This window comes from Rhopalosiphum maidis, chromosome 3 (assembly GCF_003676215.2).
Source record: "Rhopalosiphum maidis isolate BTI-1 chromosome 3, ASM367621v3, whole genome shotgun sequence".
Taxonomy (NCBI): Eukaryota; Metazoa; Arthropoda; class Insecta; order Hemiptera; family Aphididae; genus Rhopalosiphum; species Rhopalosiphum maidis.
The window spans coordinates 69429974-69447516 of record NC_040879.1 but is presented as its reverse complement, the minus strand read 5'-3'; the positions used below and the strand labels follow the sequence as shown (position 1 = coordinate 69447516).

General features: G+C 34.8%; 2 protein-coding genes and 1 pseudogene across 2 annotated transcripts; 2 read left to right on the top strand and 1 right to left on the bottom strand.

Annotated features, from left to right (window-relative positions):
• Positions 1 to 377: 377 nt before the first annotated feature.
• On the bottom strand, positions 378 to 2241 carry LOC113557671 (annotated as a pseudogene).
• Positions 2242 to 4352: 2111 nt separating this feature from the next.
• On the top strand, positions 4353 to 6860 carry LOC113557670 (glyceraldehyde-3-phosphate dehydrogenase-like). Its single transcript, XM_026963232.1, has 6 exons — positions 4353 to 4471; positions 4590 to 4713; positions 4819 to 4934; positions 5125 to 5376; positions 6122 to 6267; positions 6569 to 6860. The coding sequence occupies exons 1-6, from the start codon at positions 4358 to 4360 to the stop codon at positions 6858 to 6860; spliced, it is 1044 nt and encodes a 347-aa protein (XP_026819033.1). The 5' UTR covers positions 4353 to 4357.
• Positions 6861 to 11860: 5000 nt separating this feature from the next.
• On the top strand, positions 11861 to 13099 carry LOC113557669. The gene has a single exon (XM_026963231.1). It carries the CDS (start codon positions 11861 to 11863, stop codon positions 13097 to 13099), a length of 1239 nt encoding a protein of 412 aa, XP_026819032.1.
• Positions 13100 to 17543: the final 4444 nt, after the last annotated feature.

Sequence of the window (17543 nt, the reverse complement as noted above, 5' to 3'; positions counted from 1 at the left end):
TAAACTTAATTATTTTTTTTTTATGACTATAGAATATGGACATTTAAACCAAGATCAATTTGATTATGGTGAATTACCAAATGAAACTGATACACATAAAAAGTGCAATAATCGTGTACCGTGCACTTTTAAAATGTTAACACATTCAATCTTCACTCAGCGTCTTACTCTAATTCAGTGCTTCTCAATCTTTTTAGTACTGCGACCCAAATTTCCCCCGAAAAATTTTTCGCGACCCACATTGTTTCACTTTTCAAAAAGTAGGTAATAAAAAACAAAATTTGTATTGTATAAATATGTATACATTTTTATTAGGTATTTAGTATTTTATAGGTTAATTTTATATAGTACATTAATATATTTTTACAAATATACTTTTAATAATGAGGTGTATGCGATGTGTATGCTTGTTTTCTATTATGGTTAATAACAGCAATGACATCGACGTCAATTTTAGTATTTTCAAACGCAAGGAGTTCGATAATTTTAGCTTGTTTCGATGTTTGTTTTTGATGCCCACCATTGCCGAAAATCCAACTTCACACATGTATGAAGATGAGAAAGGGAGTAATATTTTTATAGCTTAAGTTAAAAGAATTGGAAATATTTGTTGAGACGACAGCCAAAACTGAATCACATTATTGCGGCTAAATTGAAGTTTTAAAGATGAATTTTCTGATAAATCTATGAGTTCTTCGTCGGCTTTTGTCGATATCCCAGTGGATATAGATTTCTGAAACGGATTCACAACCCAGCTATTTTGTTCATATTTTTTCATTTCTTCAAGAAAGTAAAAATTAAAATTATCTTTCAACGAAATTAAATGCAAACTGATATGGCTAATTATGTCATCAGCTACTTTTATATCATTTTCAGTTATGAAAGTTTGAAATGTTTCAAAGCAATCATAATTTTGCTTTTCAATGTTGCTTTGCCATAAAGTAAGTTTTTTCATAAAACCTTTAATTTTGTCATGAACCGCAAAAATATCGGCTCCTTGTGTTCCTTGTAAATATAAATTTAGTTCGTTAAGTTTCGAAAATATATCAGCTAAATACGTGAGCTTCAGAATAAATTCTTCATTGTACAAAAATTGTGCCAAATCAGTTTTTTCTTTTAGAAACAATGCAACTTCTTCACGGAGTTCCACAAGTCGTGTTAATACTTTCCCTCTTGACAGCCAACGTACCTCAGTGTGTAAAAGAAGTGATCTATGAGAATTTTCCATCTCCTCGCACAACTTTTCAAACAAGCGTGATTGCAATGGCCTTGTCTTAATGAAGTTGACTATTTTCACAGAAGTGTTCAAAACGTTTTTTAAGTTATCCGGCATGTGTTTTGATACTAAAACTTCTCTGTGTATATTGCAGTGAGTCCACAATGCATTCGGACTAACTTCAAGCATTCGAGTTACAACACTACTATTTTTACCACACATAGCTCTAGCACCGTCCGTGCATAATCCGACACATTTCACCCAATCAAGACCTTTTTTATTGACATAAGAATCAAGGGTGTTGAAGATTTCTTCGCTAGTACCTCGAATAATTGGTTCACAAAACAGCATATCTTCATGAGGTCCATTGTTCCATATATAACGTATGAATACAAGCAGCTGGCATAAACCTTGAACATCGGTAGATTCATCTAATTGTAGCGAGAAAAAGCTACTTTTACGAACTCTTTGAATTAACTCATCTTCTGTCCACTGAGACATTTCATTAATTCTACGTTCAACTGTATCATTTGATAGTGGTATCATTTCAACGTCTTTAGAACTCTTGTCGCCAAACATTACTCCAACTGCATCTTTTATCGCTGGCAACACTAAATTCTCTCCGATTGTGTGCGGTTTACCAGCTTTTGCGATTCGTAAACTTATCAGGTACGAAGCGTGCATAGCTTTTTCATTGACCTTGGTAAACTGCATAATTTTTGTTTTGGACGTTTTTAGTTCTTTCAGCTTTGTTTCAAAATAAGAGAGTGGCTGATCTTTTAGATCAAAATGCTTGGTCTCAATATGTCGACGTAATTTATTAGGACGCATACTCTCGTTTGCAAGCATTTCATAACAAATAATACACTGTGGTCGTGGATCATCAATATCCAAGAAAAACCAATTTTCAGGTATTCTGAATCATACTTTCTCGTCACTTTTTTTCGTTTTATATTTAAATTCGAAGTTGAAGATTCATCTTCAGTGGTTTCAAATGTTCGCTTATTCATCAACCATTTATCCATCATCAAATTTTTGTTGATAATTTGTTGCAGAAATATCACCAAAACGAACTCACAAAACACCCGTATTATAAACTATAGTACTATACGTATTATAAACTTGCACAAACGGTAAATAAAATAACAACCAGCAAGCGCAGGTACAACTTAGTGACTAACGACTGATAGTCGTTGTTGTCGAGTTGCAACTTAATCGTATTTTATCGCGGAATTCTTCCGATAACGACAATTTAATATCCATCGTAATAAATATATGACGAATTATTAGTAATCATTATTATTCACAATTCATCCAATTTCTTGGAATCTATATAATTTGAAAAAATGAATTATTATTTATTACCCACGTAATTGTTGTTACTATATTACTACAATAAGATAAGTATAATATTAATTCAACATACATTTCTTGGAATCTATAAAGTTCAAAAAATTGTTCGCGACCCACCAAAAATTGACTGACGACCCACCAGTGGGTCGCGACCCACACTTTGAGAAACGCTGCTCTAATTTATATTTACTGTATAAATATACTTTAACATTAGCATGTACACAGGTATATAGTGAAAGGTGATTCTCAAAACTTAAAATTATAAAAAACCGGTTGAGAAATTCTCTTTCTCAACAAAATTTAACCGGTATACTGCTTATAAGTATTGAGAATGACTTAATTCCTAAAGTAAGTGATGTGTTAGAATTAATACTTTCAAAAAAGTAGTTATTGTTTTTTTTATCATTTTAATTTTTTTTTTTTAAGTTTAGACATACACTTGATATTATAAAAAACTTAAATATAGCTATTACAACATGTGTTGTTTTTTTTCTCAATTTATTTAGATTTTTAAAATTGCCCATAAAATCATAAATTGATGCCCTTAATAAATATTCCATCCCATACTTTTATATCCCAGTCCGCTCCTTGCTACTGATCCAGAACGTTGTTGAAATATGAACTTCAAACTGTCATAAAAATTAATTTGGCTATCCGGTAATAATTTTTTTTTAATATAGTGCATAAAGTATAAGGAACCTTGTACTTAATTTTAAATCTTAGGTATAAACAGTCATTTTTTTTTTATACATTTAATAAATTGTAATTTTCTTGATTATGACAAAATTCTTATTTTTAATGCTTATAAAAAAATATTGTTAAAATAACGGTTTGATATTTTTAAAATACTTATCGCTCCGCTTAGAATAATAAAATCTAAAATGTATGGGATTATTTAGTTACGACGATAACAACAATATAATGTCAGGCCTACCCGAGGAAACGTCAGACAATAAAGCAGCCTCATCTATCGACACCCATATTCTAAATGTAAGTACTTATACAGATTTAAAAAAACTTATAAAGATGATTCTATTCCACGAATGGCACAATCACTGGACAAAACAAAACACCAAATTAAACACAATAAAAAATAATATCCAAGTATGGAGAAACCCCGGCTCAAATAGGAAAGATAAAACTATACTAAATCGTCTTCGAATTGGGCATACGTTCGCAACACATAACAACCTCATAGCTAGAAAAGACCCTTCCATATGTGAAACATGTGGAGTGGAGTTCACTGTCAAACATATAATCATTGATTGTTCCAAATACGTTGACTCAAGATCCAAACACTCCATTCCATATCAACTTAGTGAAGCTCTACAACTTGATCTCCAATCAAATATAAACATAGTCAACTTCTTAAAGGAAACCAAACTGTACAACCTAATTTAAAAATTGTTGTAAAAAATGTAAACTAATAAAAATTTAAAAAATAATAAAATAATGTGGTGCTATAACTAATGGCCTTGTAGATGATGTTTCTTTTGTTCAATAAAAAAAAATATATATATATATTACTTGTGTACGCGGCGACTGCTCGAGAAAATAGCCACTTTCACTGTAGTGTGCTAAATCATAAATAATGTAAAAAAAAAAATATTATATGGCCTAACTAAATAGGTAATTTACAATTACCGATGATGTTTGTAAATCAACAAACAATTGTTATTATAAACCTAATTTTCTTTAAAACAAGTTTTATATTATAGTTTTTATTAAATTTGTCTTGTTATTAAAGTTATAATGTTCAAATACGGTTTGCGGTTGATCACACCCGAAATGATGGTTGTGCAAAAAATACGACGAGCATGCAATTTACCCAATGTCGCAATTAATGGATTCGGTCGAATAGGAAAATGTGTACTCAGATTAGCCCTCCAGTATAACGTAAATGTAAGTCCCTAGTCCAATGGATTATATAGTATGTAGCTATATCGATCTTATTAATGGATTATCGTGCACATATAATTTGTTTTTTATCGTTGATGGTTTATTTTTTTTTCATCGTTAGGTGGTTGCTGTGAACGAGCCGAGTGCCGATGCAGCGGCGATCGCGCACTCGTTCAAATACGACACGGTTCATGGGACGTATCCCGGGAAGGTTTGCGTACACGAGAACAGTCTCGACATCAATGGTTATAATTACTATACGATTTTAATATTTTATCAAGATAATATAAATTTGACGTCGACATAACTGAATATTATTATTATTATTGTGTACATGTCTGTCTCTACAGGCAGTATCTTGAAAATATATGGAGAAGAAAACCCAGAAAAGATCAAGTGGAATGAATTACCGGTAGATTACGTGATAGATTCGACCGGAAGGTTCACCGAAGTCGCACTGGCCAAGGTGCGTTTAGTATAAAAACGTTTTTAATGAGATATAATATTATTTAAAAATATAATAATATTGTCTTTATAAAGTATAAGTACTTCTATTATTCTTACTACTTAGTAGTTAGTACCTGTTATAGAACGCTATGAAGTTTATGACTAGTTCTGTTCTACAATAATCTAGTGATACTTAATGATATTTATAGAAACACATGGCTGCGGGAGTGAAAAAGGTGATTATCAGCGCGCCAAGCAAAGACGCACCTATGTTCGTGAAGGGCGTCAACTTCAATGAGTATAAAAAGTGTATGGAGGTAGTGTCAAATGCGTCGTGCACGACTAATTGTGCGGCACCGTTGTTGAATATTATAAACAAAAAGTTCGGCGTAGAAAACTGTCTCTTTACCACAGTTCATGCCATGACATCTAGTCAGGCTGTTCTTGACAAAACGAAAGACGTGAGCTATAATTGTTATAATACTATAAATTACATTTTGGTCGATTTTTCTGTTTCGTTTTAATACGAATGTTAAAATGTACCTATTTTGCGTAATAGTTATTTCAAAGCCGTTTTGTCGTCACTATCTAAATACACAAAACAAAATGTATTTCTAAAATGTACTAACATAAGTACCCATACACCACGTTTAAAATGAGATCCTTTTTTTTCTAGCAACACATGTTCAATTGTCCCGAAGAACTTCTAACGGTTAACAATTTTTTCCCGTTTTTAGTAAATAATTCCGTTATAATCTAGTTATTTCCATATTTTTTTACTTATACTCGTATACATTACGTATGGATATACGTATATGTATGTATATATATATTACGTATGTAGTTAAAAGAAAAACCGGTACACAGAAAACAAATAAATAGTTTTTCCATTTTGAATTAAATTAATTAAGAGCCAAAGCTATAATAGGTATAGGTAAAGCCTATAGCTAAACAGTGAAGATGAACAGTTGTAAACGATAAGTATTATAGATATAACTTTATTGGCGTATCGTATATTGTGTAATATTATGAACCCTTTACAGGCCTTACAACGAATGTAACATTTACCAAACATAATAGACACAATATTACCAAAATATCATTAACATTTTTTTTTTTTTAATACTATTTTTAGAAGTTATATTAGAATTGAGCCATAACATCATAACCTAATTTACTTGTTATGTTTATGATTTTCCGTATCAGAGGTCGGCCCCTGGAAACATTGTGCACAGCTCGACGGGCGCTGCGGAAGCCGTGGGAATCGTTATTCCTGAACTAAAAGGAAAAGTAACCGGTGACTCGATAAGAGTGCCCACACTGGACGTGTCGCTGCTGAAACTTTATATAAAGTAACGTAATTTATATATATATTAATTATATCGTATAGAGTATAGACTATGAAATAGCCAAAGTGGTATATAATGCGAGAGTTACGCACGACAGCTAGTGTATGGTTAATATAATATAAAAATGAAAAAATGAGTGAAGTATTCTTTGCGTATTTGTGCAATTGTGTCTGTGCGCCGCCGCAAACTATGAAAATGCATAGATATTTTGTTTCTTAATAAAAACATAAGTGTTTAGATACTTATGCAACGAATATTTCAAATTTTCGTTTTTTTTGGTTTAATTTTAATTTTATATAAATAGCCTTAAAAATTCCGTGAAACTAGAGGAAATCAAGTGTGCGATCTGGGAAACTGTGACATTATGCGACAATGATATGTATTCCTTCATCGAAGATAAGACTAAACTCGTCAGTTCCGATCTCATTGGCCATCAGTATTCAGCAATAGTTGATTTCAACCAAGTGTCGATCATCGGCGGAAAATTCGTAACGATCGGTGCTTGGTATGACAACGAGATGGGCTATTCGAAAAGGCTTATAGATCTCTTCAATCATATGGTGAAAGTGGATAAAGATATAGCCGATAAGAAATGATACCAATCAAAGACGTTCTAAGGTGTAATGATGGCTTTTTTGTTCATACCCTCAGCCATTTATTTCATAAAAATAAATATAACTGTTTACGCCAATATGGCAATTAACTATTTAGTGTTGTTCATATTATGCGCTATGTTTCTGTGTCCCGTAGTAATGTCTTGACAGAGAGAGTGTTACCTTACGGTGAATTGTTCTAATTGGACGACAGATTTGACAGTCATCAATTGACTACTTTTTGTTTTCATAATAATATGTTTTAACACGTGTTACCATATTTATCGTATAGATTTTTATAAAAATATATGATTATTAAATATAATATAACTTGTTTCGTTACATGCTGAGACTTAGGTACCAAGTTTTTTTTATTGTTCCTATCAGAAACTTGTTTTATTTAAACAAAGTAATAATATATTGAAGTTAAACGTATTATATATATATACTTGTATATAGATGATTGCGCTAAATTAGTGGTAAATTTTTTATTTTATAATACTTAAAATAAAACATTTTATATGAGAACATGTAGGTACATATCAAAATTTAAATATTTTTAACTTAAATAGTTATATATTTTATAGACATATAAAGTTATTCGTTATTATTGATTAAATAAATGACAACTTTTATATTCAATACTATAAATGTATACAAATATTTTTATAATTAATTTTTATAATTATATTTTTTGATTTAAATAAGGCGTTCGCTAAATATACAATGATTTCAAACTTAAATCATATTAGATGATTACCTAGTCTAATTACTAGATATCACAACTTTCCCGCCCAGTATTTGATAATCGCGGTTGCCGGTTACTACTACAACACGATATATTATGACGTACAATATTTTATGGTTATCGTTACCTCGAGATAAAATTTCGATTTGATATTGTTATTTGCTTTTGAAAAATCTTATAAAACCTTCATAAAACTTGTAACTGAAGATTTATAATTTTTCAATGGCTAAATGAAAAAAAAATAGCTAAACATGCATAAATAAAATAGTTTTATACATTTCTATAAATTCAATTGTATAAACTCTTCTGTAAAAATAAAAAATTTTGGATATTCATAAATAATAATTAATAAGATAATTAAGATAATTAATAATTTAAGATTAACTTAAATATAAAAATGCACAAAAAAATATTATTCCACGAACATATTAATATTTTAAAAAATATGACAACTAAATTACTTGACTCAAATAAATGTTTTTACAATTAATTTTTTTCTAAAAACCAGATTATGTTATGCCACAAATATAGCGCAATTTTCTAAAAATTAAATGTAAAAAAATAAATAATTAAAAATATTGGTTAGAATAAAAAAGATAGTCAGTATTCTTTCTTCTGTACACCGTATATTGTGTATATATATAAACAGAGATAAACACAATTTATACTATCCTTAGACTCTGAGCCCTATATATTGTCTGGCCGGATTAAAAAAAATATGTTTATACTTTAATTAAAATTCTGTTATACATATTAAAGCGATCATTACTTATTATTATTATTATTATTTTTTGTTTTAACTTGAATGCATTTATTTTTTCAATATTGCTGCTTGAGTTGAAATCAGTAAAAACGGTGGAAAGTAAATTTCATTTTAAATTGTATATTTTATAACCAGGAATTTATAAAATTATGAAATCAACGAGAAATGAAATAATTACTTATTACGTGTTCTATCGCTGTACGTTACTTTTTTTAACGACTTAACACAGCGTATTTGCACGACTGGGCGTGTAATTTAAATAAATAGAATCAACAAAAATTTATAATGGTTAAAAATAGAATGATTTATTATGATTATACACATGAAATAATACAAAGATTGTTGGATTTTAAGATAGCGAATATGTATTCAACCTAAAAAAATAGTACAAGGTAGGGTACCTATTTAAGTAACTATTACCGTCTGTAACTGCAAATTACTCAGATTGCAACGACTAGGCTAGATCTGATTATATCCGTATAATATTTTATATGCTGCCGACTCACAGATTTTGACTATCCATGAACTATTTATCTATAATATAATATGTGTGTCACTTTTATATATACTGAGTGAATCATCAAGCATGCTCATTCTTATTTTTTCCTTAAATAATAAATTCTGATTTTTGGAATTATCATTATATAATATATATTTTATACCTAACCTTACCGAACTTATTATATTGTAAAGCTATTATAATATTATTATATACGTAATACAAATAACTCAAAAACTATCTTTATAAGATTATTTATACATTATAAAAATATGGTTTAATAACTATTTAATTACCTAATATTGTACATATTATTAAAATCTTTAACTGATTTGGACTAAGATTTTTATTTGTTATGAAATCACCGGGGTACAATATTAGTTTACGTGTCCGTACACAAAGAATCCGTTATAGACAGGCCAAAATATATTGGAATACATATCTTTTTGTCAGGACTTGGTCATTTTGTCCGTTAAGAGAGGTTTTCGTTATATACAGGTGTTCGTTAAGTCAGGTTTCACTCTAATTCAAAATTAATGTAAAATATTTCGGCAAAAATAGGAACATATAAATATTTACATATATTGACTTTTTTATTAAATAAAATTCGCAATCTGATTATTTATAATATGCTTGGGTGAAACCGTTGTACACAAAGGGCTATATCAAAATTTAATAGTCGAACGATATTATAATAGTGACTTCACTGAAATTGTATGTGCCGTAGTTAATGCAGTCACATTTTTTAATCGTTATATTCTCGACAGCTTTCGTATCTTTTATACGTTTTACATATTATTATTATGATATTTAATATATTGTGTATTCATCTCTACTTTTCACTAATAACATTGATTTTAGAATATTCTAAAATCAATGCTAATAATAATGTCTAATAAAAATATTAATTTAATCTCATTATACCTGTGATTAAATCATATTCAAGTAGTACGAGTAGTAATGAGTAGGTACTAGGTACCCTTCAAAATTCATATTTCAATGAAATAGAAAAAAAAAGGAAATTATTTTTGTTTGTAATTTTTATCGTACAATGATAATGACGATAATGTACAAATACATTTTTTTCTGAAAAAAATAATTCAGACTACTGCCATAATAATAGTAAAATAAATTATTTTAACAGAAGATGTAACTATCAAAAACATAACAAGATTAATGTATACAATGATGATGATGATGTAGACAAAATTATACACATATGGTTAATACATTTATTACAGTAACCTACTTAATGCATCATTCTTAATTTCGTTTACGGATTCCGATGTATATAGTTTTGAGGTCTCAACACGAAACCCGTAAGTCAATCGGTTACCAAAATAACGTGCATATACCGTTGTGTATTGTTTGTTCACACACATGTGTTCACGGTAATTTGTTTATTTAGCAATGTAAAATTAAAAACTAGGTTAAGAAAACCTATAGAAATGAATAAATAGTAATATAACAAATACGTAGTAATACATATACAATATACATACTATCTATAAATAGTATAAGTATTAAGTATACGTGTATAACAGTAGTCTGAATTTATTTTTCTACGAACAAATTGCTCATAAATATAATATTTTAACTATTAAATAAAATAATACGTAATATGTTTTTTTATGATGTCCCAATGAGTGCAACGAACTGCATTGATATAAAAACGGTTATTAATTATTTAAACATTTTTTTTTTTATAAATATAAAATAATGATAAAACACTAAAACAGAACTTACGGACTTACGTGTTTTATGTCGAGATCACAAAACTATACACCGGAATCCGTAAACAAAATTTCGGAAAAATAAAAATTTCAAAAAAAATGTCCTCCCCTATCCACAGACAAAACTTAACACCAATGGTAAATCCGAGGACCGAGATGATTTATTATTTATATTTAATGGGCGTGCGCACCAAGTGGGTCGCCCCCCCTGCGGCCTCTTGCTATTTATATAATAAATGCATAAATATCTATATTTATTTTATACTAGATAGAGAACATTTTTACATTTTACATGAAAAAAGCCATGTCAGTTTTAATTTAATAGCACAGATATAGATAATAAACTGGATTGCTAAGTGTTGTTATCAGTTAATGGGGAGCCGCGATTTGAAGCCGCAAAATCAGTAGTCGTCATTTTTAAAAAGCGCAGTTAAACGCTAATAACTCAGAATACAATGTCATATTATTTATAAATATAATATATTTATATTGTGTGTTTTGTTCCTTCAAGTTGTAAACTGTCCAGTTCAGCGGTGGCTGTCTTAGTGGTAGCATGCGTAATAGCACTGTTCTAATATTATTGCGCCTCCAGCTGACAATTGTTAACAGTTTTTTGTGATTTTTGTACCTAGAGGTGCCTGAAAAGTGCGCGCGAGGATCGGTGTCGATTTTGAGTCGGTCCTATAAGAACTTTCCCCATAAGGGCAGTTTTAAGTTAGGTTTGTACGACTACTGATTAGGTAAGAGTAACATTTACTACTTTTCTTATCGGCCCGCGGTCGGCCAAAGGTCAGCCGGCGAACGGTCGTCGTCGCTATCGCCGAGCTCGTTATCGCGATTTCGGGCGGCGCGCAGCCGGAACAGCTATATTAAGCAAATAGCACACGGAACCGCTTAGACTACCTGCACACTGTATATTATATAGGGTGACGCGTAGTTAGAAAGCTCTGAGCCGCAGGAGCATGAATCATGGCAACCTCGAGGTCGATGATGACGTCATGGAAATTGAATCTGGTGTCTCGGGTGCCGGGATGGCTGGGTCACCAAATCCCGGACCGGGGGGCGCTAGATTGTGTACCGACGGGGAAACGACACCAGTGAAGGGTATTAAAAGAAAGTGCACAATCCCCACACTCACCTCCACTGTGGGGGGGCAGTGAGAACCAGATTGAGGCTGGACTGGCGTACATAAAATCTTCGCTAAGAACAGCAATGAACGAAGTGAGATCAGGGGGTGATAAATCGGCGTCCAACTGACTCATGAAGTTGCTTGAAGATATCTATGAGACCGTGGCTCCGATGCTAACAAAAAAGGGTAAATTGAGATCACCACTTCTCCCCCCAGCTAAGAAATTGAGAGATGTACTAGGGACCGGCTCAGTGGACAAGGGCCTCAGCAGGCCGGAGATGGTGGACGTCGGAACTGACACCGTTCTGACTCCTAATTGGGGGGAGAGCGAGCAGGAGCGCCGGAAGAAGGAGTCGTCAAAACGTCGCGCAGCCAAGGCAGGTGCACGGGGGTCATCAGCGGTGGAAAATCATGCCGATACTGGAGCTGATTCGGCGATGGAGACGGATGGCGAAGGGTGGAGGGAAGTTGTTGGCAGGAAAGCAACTGCAGCTCCGCACAGTGGAAGAGCAATGGGCCTTCCTATACCTATGAGGACTGGGGCGAAGTTCAGGGCTAAGCCTCCGGCGGTTTTAGTCAAGGTGGCTGCCGGCTCGTCGTACGCTGACACCGTTCGTGCAGTAAGGAATAACAGCGAGGTGAACTTGGTTGAGCTGGGAGCTCAGGTTACTGGCATGCGCAAAACCAGGGATGGGCACTTGCTGGTTGAGTTAGCCAAAGGTGCGGGATCTGTAGTAGCAGCCCAGAAATTGTCGTCGGCCATAGCCACCAGGTTGGGTGATGCGGTTGGAGGAGTGTCACAGCTTAGCCAGTTTACTGTTGTTGAGATTGTTGACCTCGACGCAGTGACGACCGAGGGTGAGGTTCTTTCGGCATTGCGGGCGGCAATACCCGGATCCGAAGACGACCAAGCTGCAAATTGCGAACGACAGGCAGTTCAAATCACTGGCCTTTGGTCCACCAGGTCCGGCCAGCAAATTGCTACCGCCAGAATGACTAGAGCTTCTGCCGCTATTGTAACTCGCGTCCCTATTGGATGGACAATGTGCCGCGTTCGTCCTAGGCGTCCTGAACCCGAAAAGTGCTTTAGATGTCACGGATTCGGTCATCTGAGTGATAATTGCTCCGGGCCCGACTTATCGTTGAATTGCAGACGCTGTGGAGAACCAGGACACGAACTTAAAGACTGTTTGGCGGACAAGGACCGATGTGTTGCATGTGAGAGAGCAGGCATTGAACGTTTTGAACATAAGCCAGGTTCAGGTATGTGCAAAGCCAGGAAGGAGGCGCTCAAGTTACTTGCTGGGCACAATTCGCAAGCGCAGTCTTGGCGGGAAGCCAGCGGAGATGGATCACGCTCGAAGCAATGATTCACTGCTTACAAATCAACCTCCACACCGACTGGGCTGCCCAACAGCTACTTTCCCGAACCGTGCTGAACATGGACATTGGCCTCCTCATCCTCAGTGAGCACAACAGATCCCCATGTAACCACCCCAGCTGGGCATCTAGTTCTGACGGGAGGTGCTCAATAGCACTGACCACCATTGCGGGCATTGTGGCGGAGGAGACTGGTTCTGGCCCGGACTTTGCATGGCTTCGATTTGGGAATGTTAGAGTATTCAGCTGCTACTGGACCCCCAACGGCGACTCTGCTGAGGACCGCCTGAATGCCTTTAAGGGATTCCTGGATGGTCTTGACCAAGCTATACGACAGGGGGAAAGAGAGAATGAAACTCTCCTGGTTGCTGGTGACTTTAATGCTAAGTCCACGTACTGGGGCTCTAGTGTAGATGATAGTAAAGGAGAAGCTCTTGAATCCTTTGCCGCAAGTCTTGGACTCTGGACCAACAACGTCGGAAGCCACCCTACCTTCCAGAGAGGGGCGTCTTCTTCGGTCATTGATGTAACCTTCTCGGGCCCGGGCCCCTACGAGGTAGTGGACTGGGAGGTCCTCGATGACTATTCCGGTAGCGACCACAACTACATCACATTCAACCTCATTCCCTACTCGCGAACACTTAACGATAACGTACCCATGGGACGGGGTGTACATCTAGGATGGGCCACACGTAAGCTCGATCATGCTGTGCTCTCTCGAAAGTTGGATGAGGGACCACCGGTTTTGGAGGAGCCTGCCTCGGTGGATGACGCAGCAGAGGTTCTCAACAACTATCTGGTTAATGCCTGCGATTCTTGTATGCCCAGAAGAGTCTACGGAGCCCACAAACGGAAAGCAGTTCATTGGTGGAACCATGAGATTGCCGATCTTAGAGCCAAATGCATAAGGAATAGGCGCATATATATCAGAGTGGTTAAGAGACAAGGCCCTGATGGCAGTACAGCGAAAAGAATTGCCTTCAAAGAGGCACGCAAGGCTTTACGCGTTTCCATACGTAAGTCACAGAAGCTTAGCTGGGCTGCTCTTTGCGCATCGGTAGATAACGATCCCTGGGGTGTGCCATACAGAATTGTTTCGGGGCGGCTGGGCAGACAGCCACCAGGTTTAGCTGCAATAGGACGCGAAAAAGAGATTGCTGATCACCTATTTCCCACTATGCCAATTATCAATTGGCAACGTGTGCCGATGGATAGCCAAGTAGATCCTAGCTTTCCAACCACCACTGCCGAAGATAACAACTTAAATCATGGTAATGAGTGCCCACCTATCACCACAGAGGAGTCCAGGCTAACAGTCTCACGACTGTCAAGGGGCAAAGCGACCAGGCTGGATGGGATTCCTAATGAGATGCTTTCGCTGATTGCCAATAAGTCCCCCGATATATTTGTTAAAATGTACAATAGATGTTTAAGCGAGTCAGTTTTTCCTGTTAGGTGGAAAAGGGCCAGACTCCTACTTCTTCATAAAGGACCGGACAAGCCAGTATCTAATCCATCTAGCTTTCGGCCTCTCTGCATGCTAGACACCACTGGGAAATTATTTGAGAGGATCCTCCTACTCAGGCTTAACGATCACTTAGAGAGGGCTGGTGGACTCAGTACCAACCAGTTTGGCTTCCGAAGGGATTGCTCCACCGAGGACGCCATCAATAAGGTTCTTGACCTGGCTAAGTGGGCCAATCATGGACCCTCAAGAAATCAGGAACTATGCGTCCTAGTGGCACTCGACGTTCAGAATGCCTTCAACTCTGCGCCATGGAAGCACGTGGATGAGGCTCTTCAACGCAGAGGAGTCCCCTGATACCTCCTAAAAATTTTACGGTCATACATGGAGGATCGTACAATTAACATTAGAACACCCGATGGGAAGAGCATTGACAGACCGGTCACAGGGGGTGTTCCGCAGGGGTCGGTCCTCGGCCCCACATTGTGGAATGTATTCTATGATGACATTTTCAGGATGGACGTTCCGGAGGGGGTTCAGCTTGTCGGCTTCGCAGATGACCTAGCCCTACTCGCAGTCGGAGAGACTTCAGACACCCTGGAAGAGGTGGTCAACCCCACATTAGACGCTATTGATGGTTGGATGGGCGCTCACGGACTTCAACTAGCACGGCACAAGACAGAGGCCACCATGCTGACTAAGAAGTGGGCGTATCGGGATCCGGTGTTCGTTGTAGGGGGTCACACAGTTCCTTTGTTAAGGAAATTGCGATACCTGGGACTCCATCTGGACTCACACCTTACATTCAGTGGACACTTCACTACTGTTTCGGGGAAGGCGTCCCAGGCAGCGCTGGCTATAGGACGGCTCATGCCCAACCTTGGAGGACCCTCACAGGCTAAGAGAACGCTGCTAATGTCTGTGGTGATACTTTCCAGCTACCTGCAACCTATCCTTTTTGTTCGTCGTCGTCGTCGTGTAGATAAGAATAAATCGAAACTATATTTATAACTTTATACGCAAGTCCAAATTAATTCTACAAATAGAATTAGTATATGTATTGGTTTATGTTATCGGTGTGCATTTTATCGTTCATTATAATAAAATAGGAGTATTGGTGTACGCGCGATGCATGAGATTATTTTTATCGATAAACTTACGTTGAGTAGTTAATAATTTTTGAGATACAGCGATCAGTGAGTCAGTGGTATTTGGATTATATGTATAGATAACTAATTATTGACTAACATTATCGGACTTTATTTATGCCTAAAACCGTGATATCCTCTTTCATTTAAAAAAAACTGTATGAGAATTGGATAAGAAGTTGCGAAGCCAATATATATATATAAATAAAAAAGGTATAATATAAGAAAATAGTAGTTTTTTCATTCTCATTTTTTTTATATATAATAGTTGAATACCTCCTGGGTGAAGCCGGGTAAACCAGCTAGTTTAATATGAACTTTATACCATAGTAATAAAGCTCAAATTGACTACGTTTTAGTTACAAATCATTTGTATGGGAAAAAGAAAAGGGCTATTTTTAGGGTTTTTCCAGCAATAATTCTAATTTTTCTCGCCGTAAAAACCATCCTTGAACTTCAACGAACATTTTAAAAAAAGATTTGGCCAAATTGGTCCAGGCGTTGTTGAGTTATGCGCTTACCAACACATTTTGCGATTCATTTTTATATTATAGATTAATAAACGATGGCAGCAGAAGAGTAGTAGTGTTCACACAGATCCTCCTCTGCTGTCGGTTCAAACGGAAAAAAAAAAAAAAAGTTGTAAACTGTTGATATTTAAATTTACTAAACATATTATTAACAATCAAATAATACAAAAATACAATTAAATCAATATTAAACAATAATACATTGTTATAATTCAAATTATAATTACAAATCACAATAAATTAAGTCCATTGAGATATTTATAACAGTACAAAATATGTACAATAAATAATTTAAAACATATGTATGTTTTAATTTATAAAAAATAGAAATATTAAAAAAGGTTATATGTTATTTAATAAAATTATTTTGTTTAATTTGTGTCTCTTGCTTACAAGTTTTCATTAGTGAACTGATAAAGATTTTACTATATGATTTGAGTCTTATGTATAGTTATATTCAAATATGTTCGGTTAATGCGGAGTGCAATATAAAATAATCAAAACATTTGTCATATTGAGGTAATATTGATAAATCCCATCCTAACAAACATAAGCGGACATCAGGGGGGACTTAGGGGGCTTAGTTCCCCCAAGCATTTTAATAGACCCCTAAAAATCGAAGGTAATATGTTTTTATACTTCTGTACAAAAAGGTGGTGCGGGGTCACTTTATATCATAATCAAATGTCCGCCTAGGCTAACAAATTTTGGACAGTTAATAATAAAATCTTTTGATCAATAATTTGTATTAATAAAGTATATTTATTATTATTAATAATAAAAATTTTTAAATATTGTTCAGTAACTTAAACAATTTTTAGAGTGCTTTAGATGCATGTTTAGGCTCTCCTCTAGTTCTATCTTTAATTGATAAAAACTATCGATTGTATATTAATCACAGTTAATATCTCGATAAAAATGCTTGGCAATATATCCACAAATATATAATACAATATATTGCCAATAATCGCATTAAAAAAACAATCATCAGATACAGTCACAGGGCTGGGCAGTATCTTAAATAGTATTTAAGATACTATCTGAGATACAACTGTATCTTGTATCTTGTATTGAGATACATTATACATTATTTTAATGTACCTTGTATTGTGAAGTCATAGGCGCAATTAGAGTAAAAAAATTGGGGGGGGGCTTCAGCCCCTCACATAAATTTTTCAATCTGCCTCTCAGAAGCTTTTTTTCCACCCTTTACCCTCTATAGAAAATAATGTGCTTATTGGAAGGCAAGTAAAATTTAAAAAATAAAACAATAATTCACTTTTAAGTATAG

Coding starts and splice junctions, on each gene's coding strand:
- LOC113557670 (XM_026963232.1), top strand. CDS start 4,358: ATGATGGTTGTGCAAAAAATACGACGAGCATGCAATTTACCCAATGTC. Junction 4,472..4,589: donor CCCTCCAGTATAACGTAAAT/GTAAGTCCCTAG, acceptor TTTCATCGTTAG/GTGGTTGCTGTGAACGAGCC. Junction 6,268..6,568: donor CTGCTGAAACTTTATATAAA/GTAACGTAATTT, acceptor TTATATAAATAG/CCTTAAAAATTCCGTGAAAC.
- LOC113557669 (XM_026963231.1), top strand. CDS start 11,861: ATGAAGTTGCTTGAAGATATCTATGAGACCGTGGCTCCGATGCTAACA.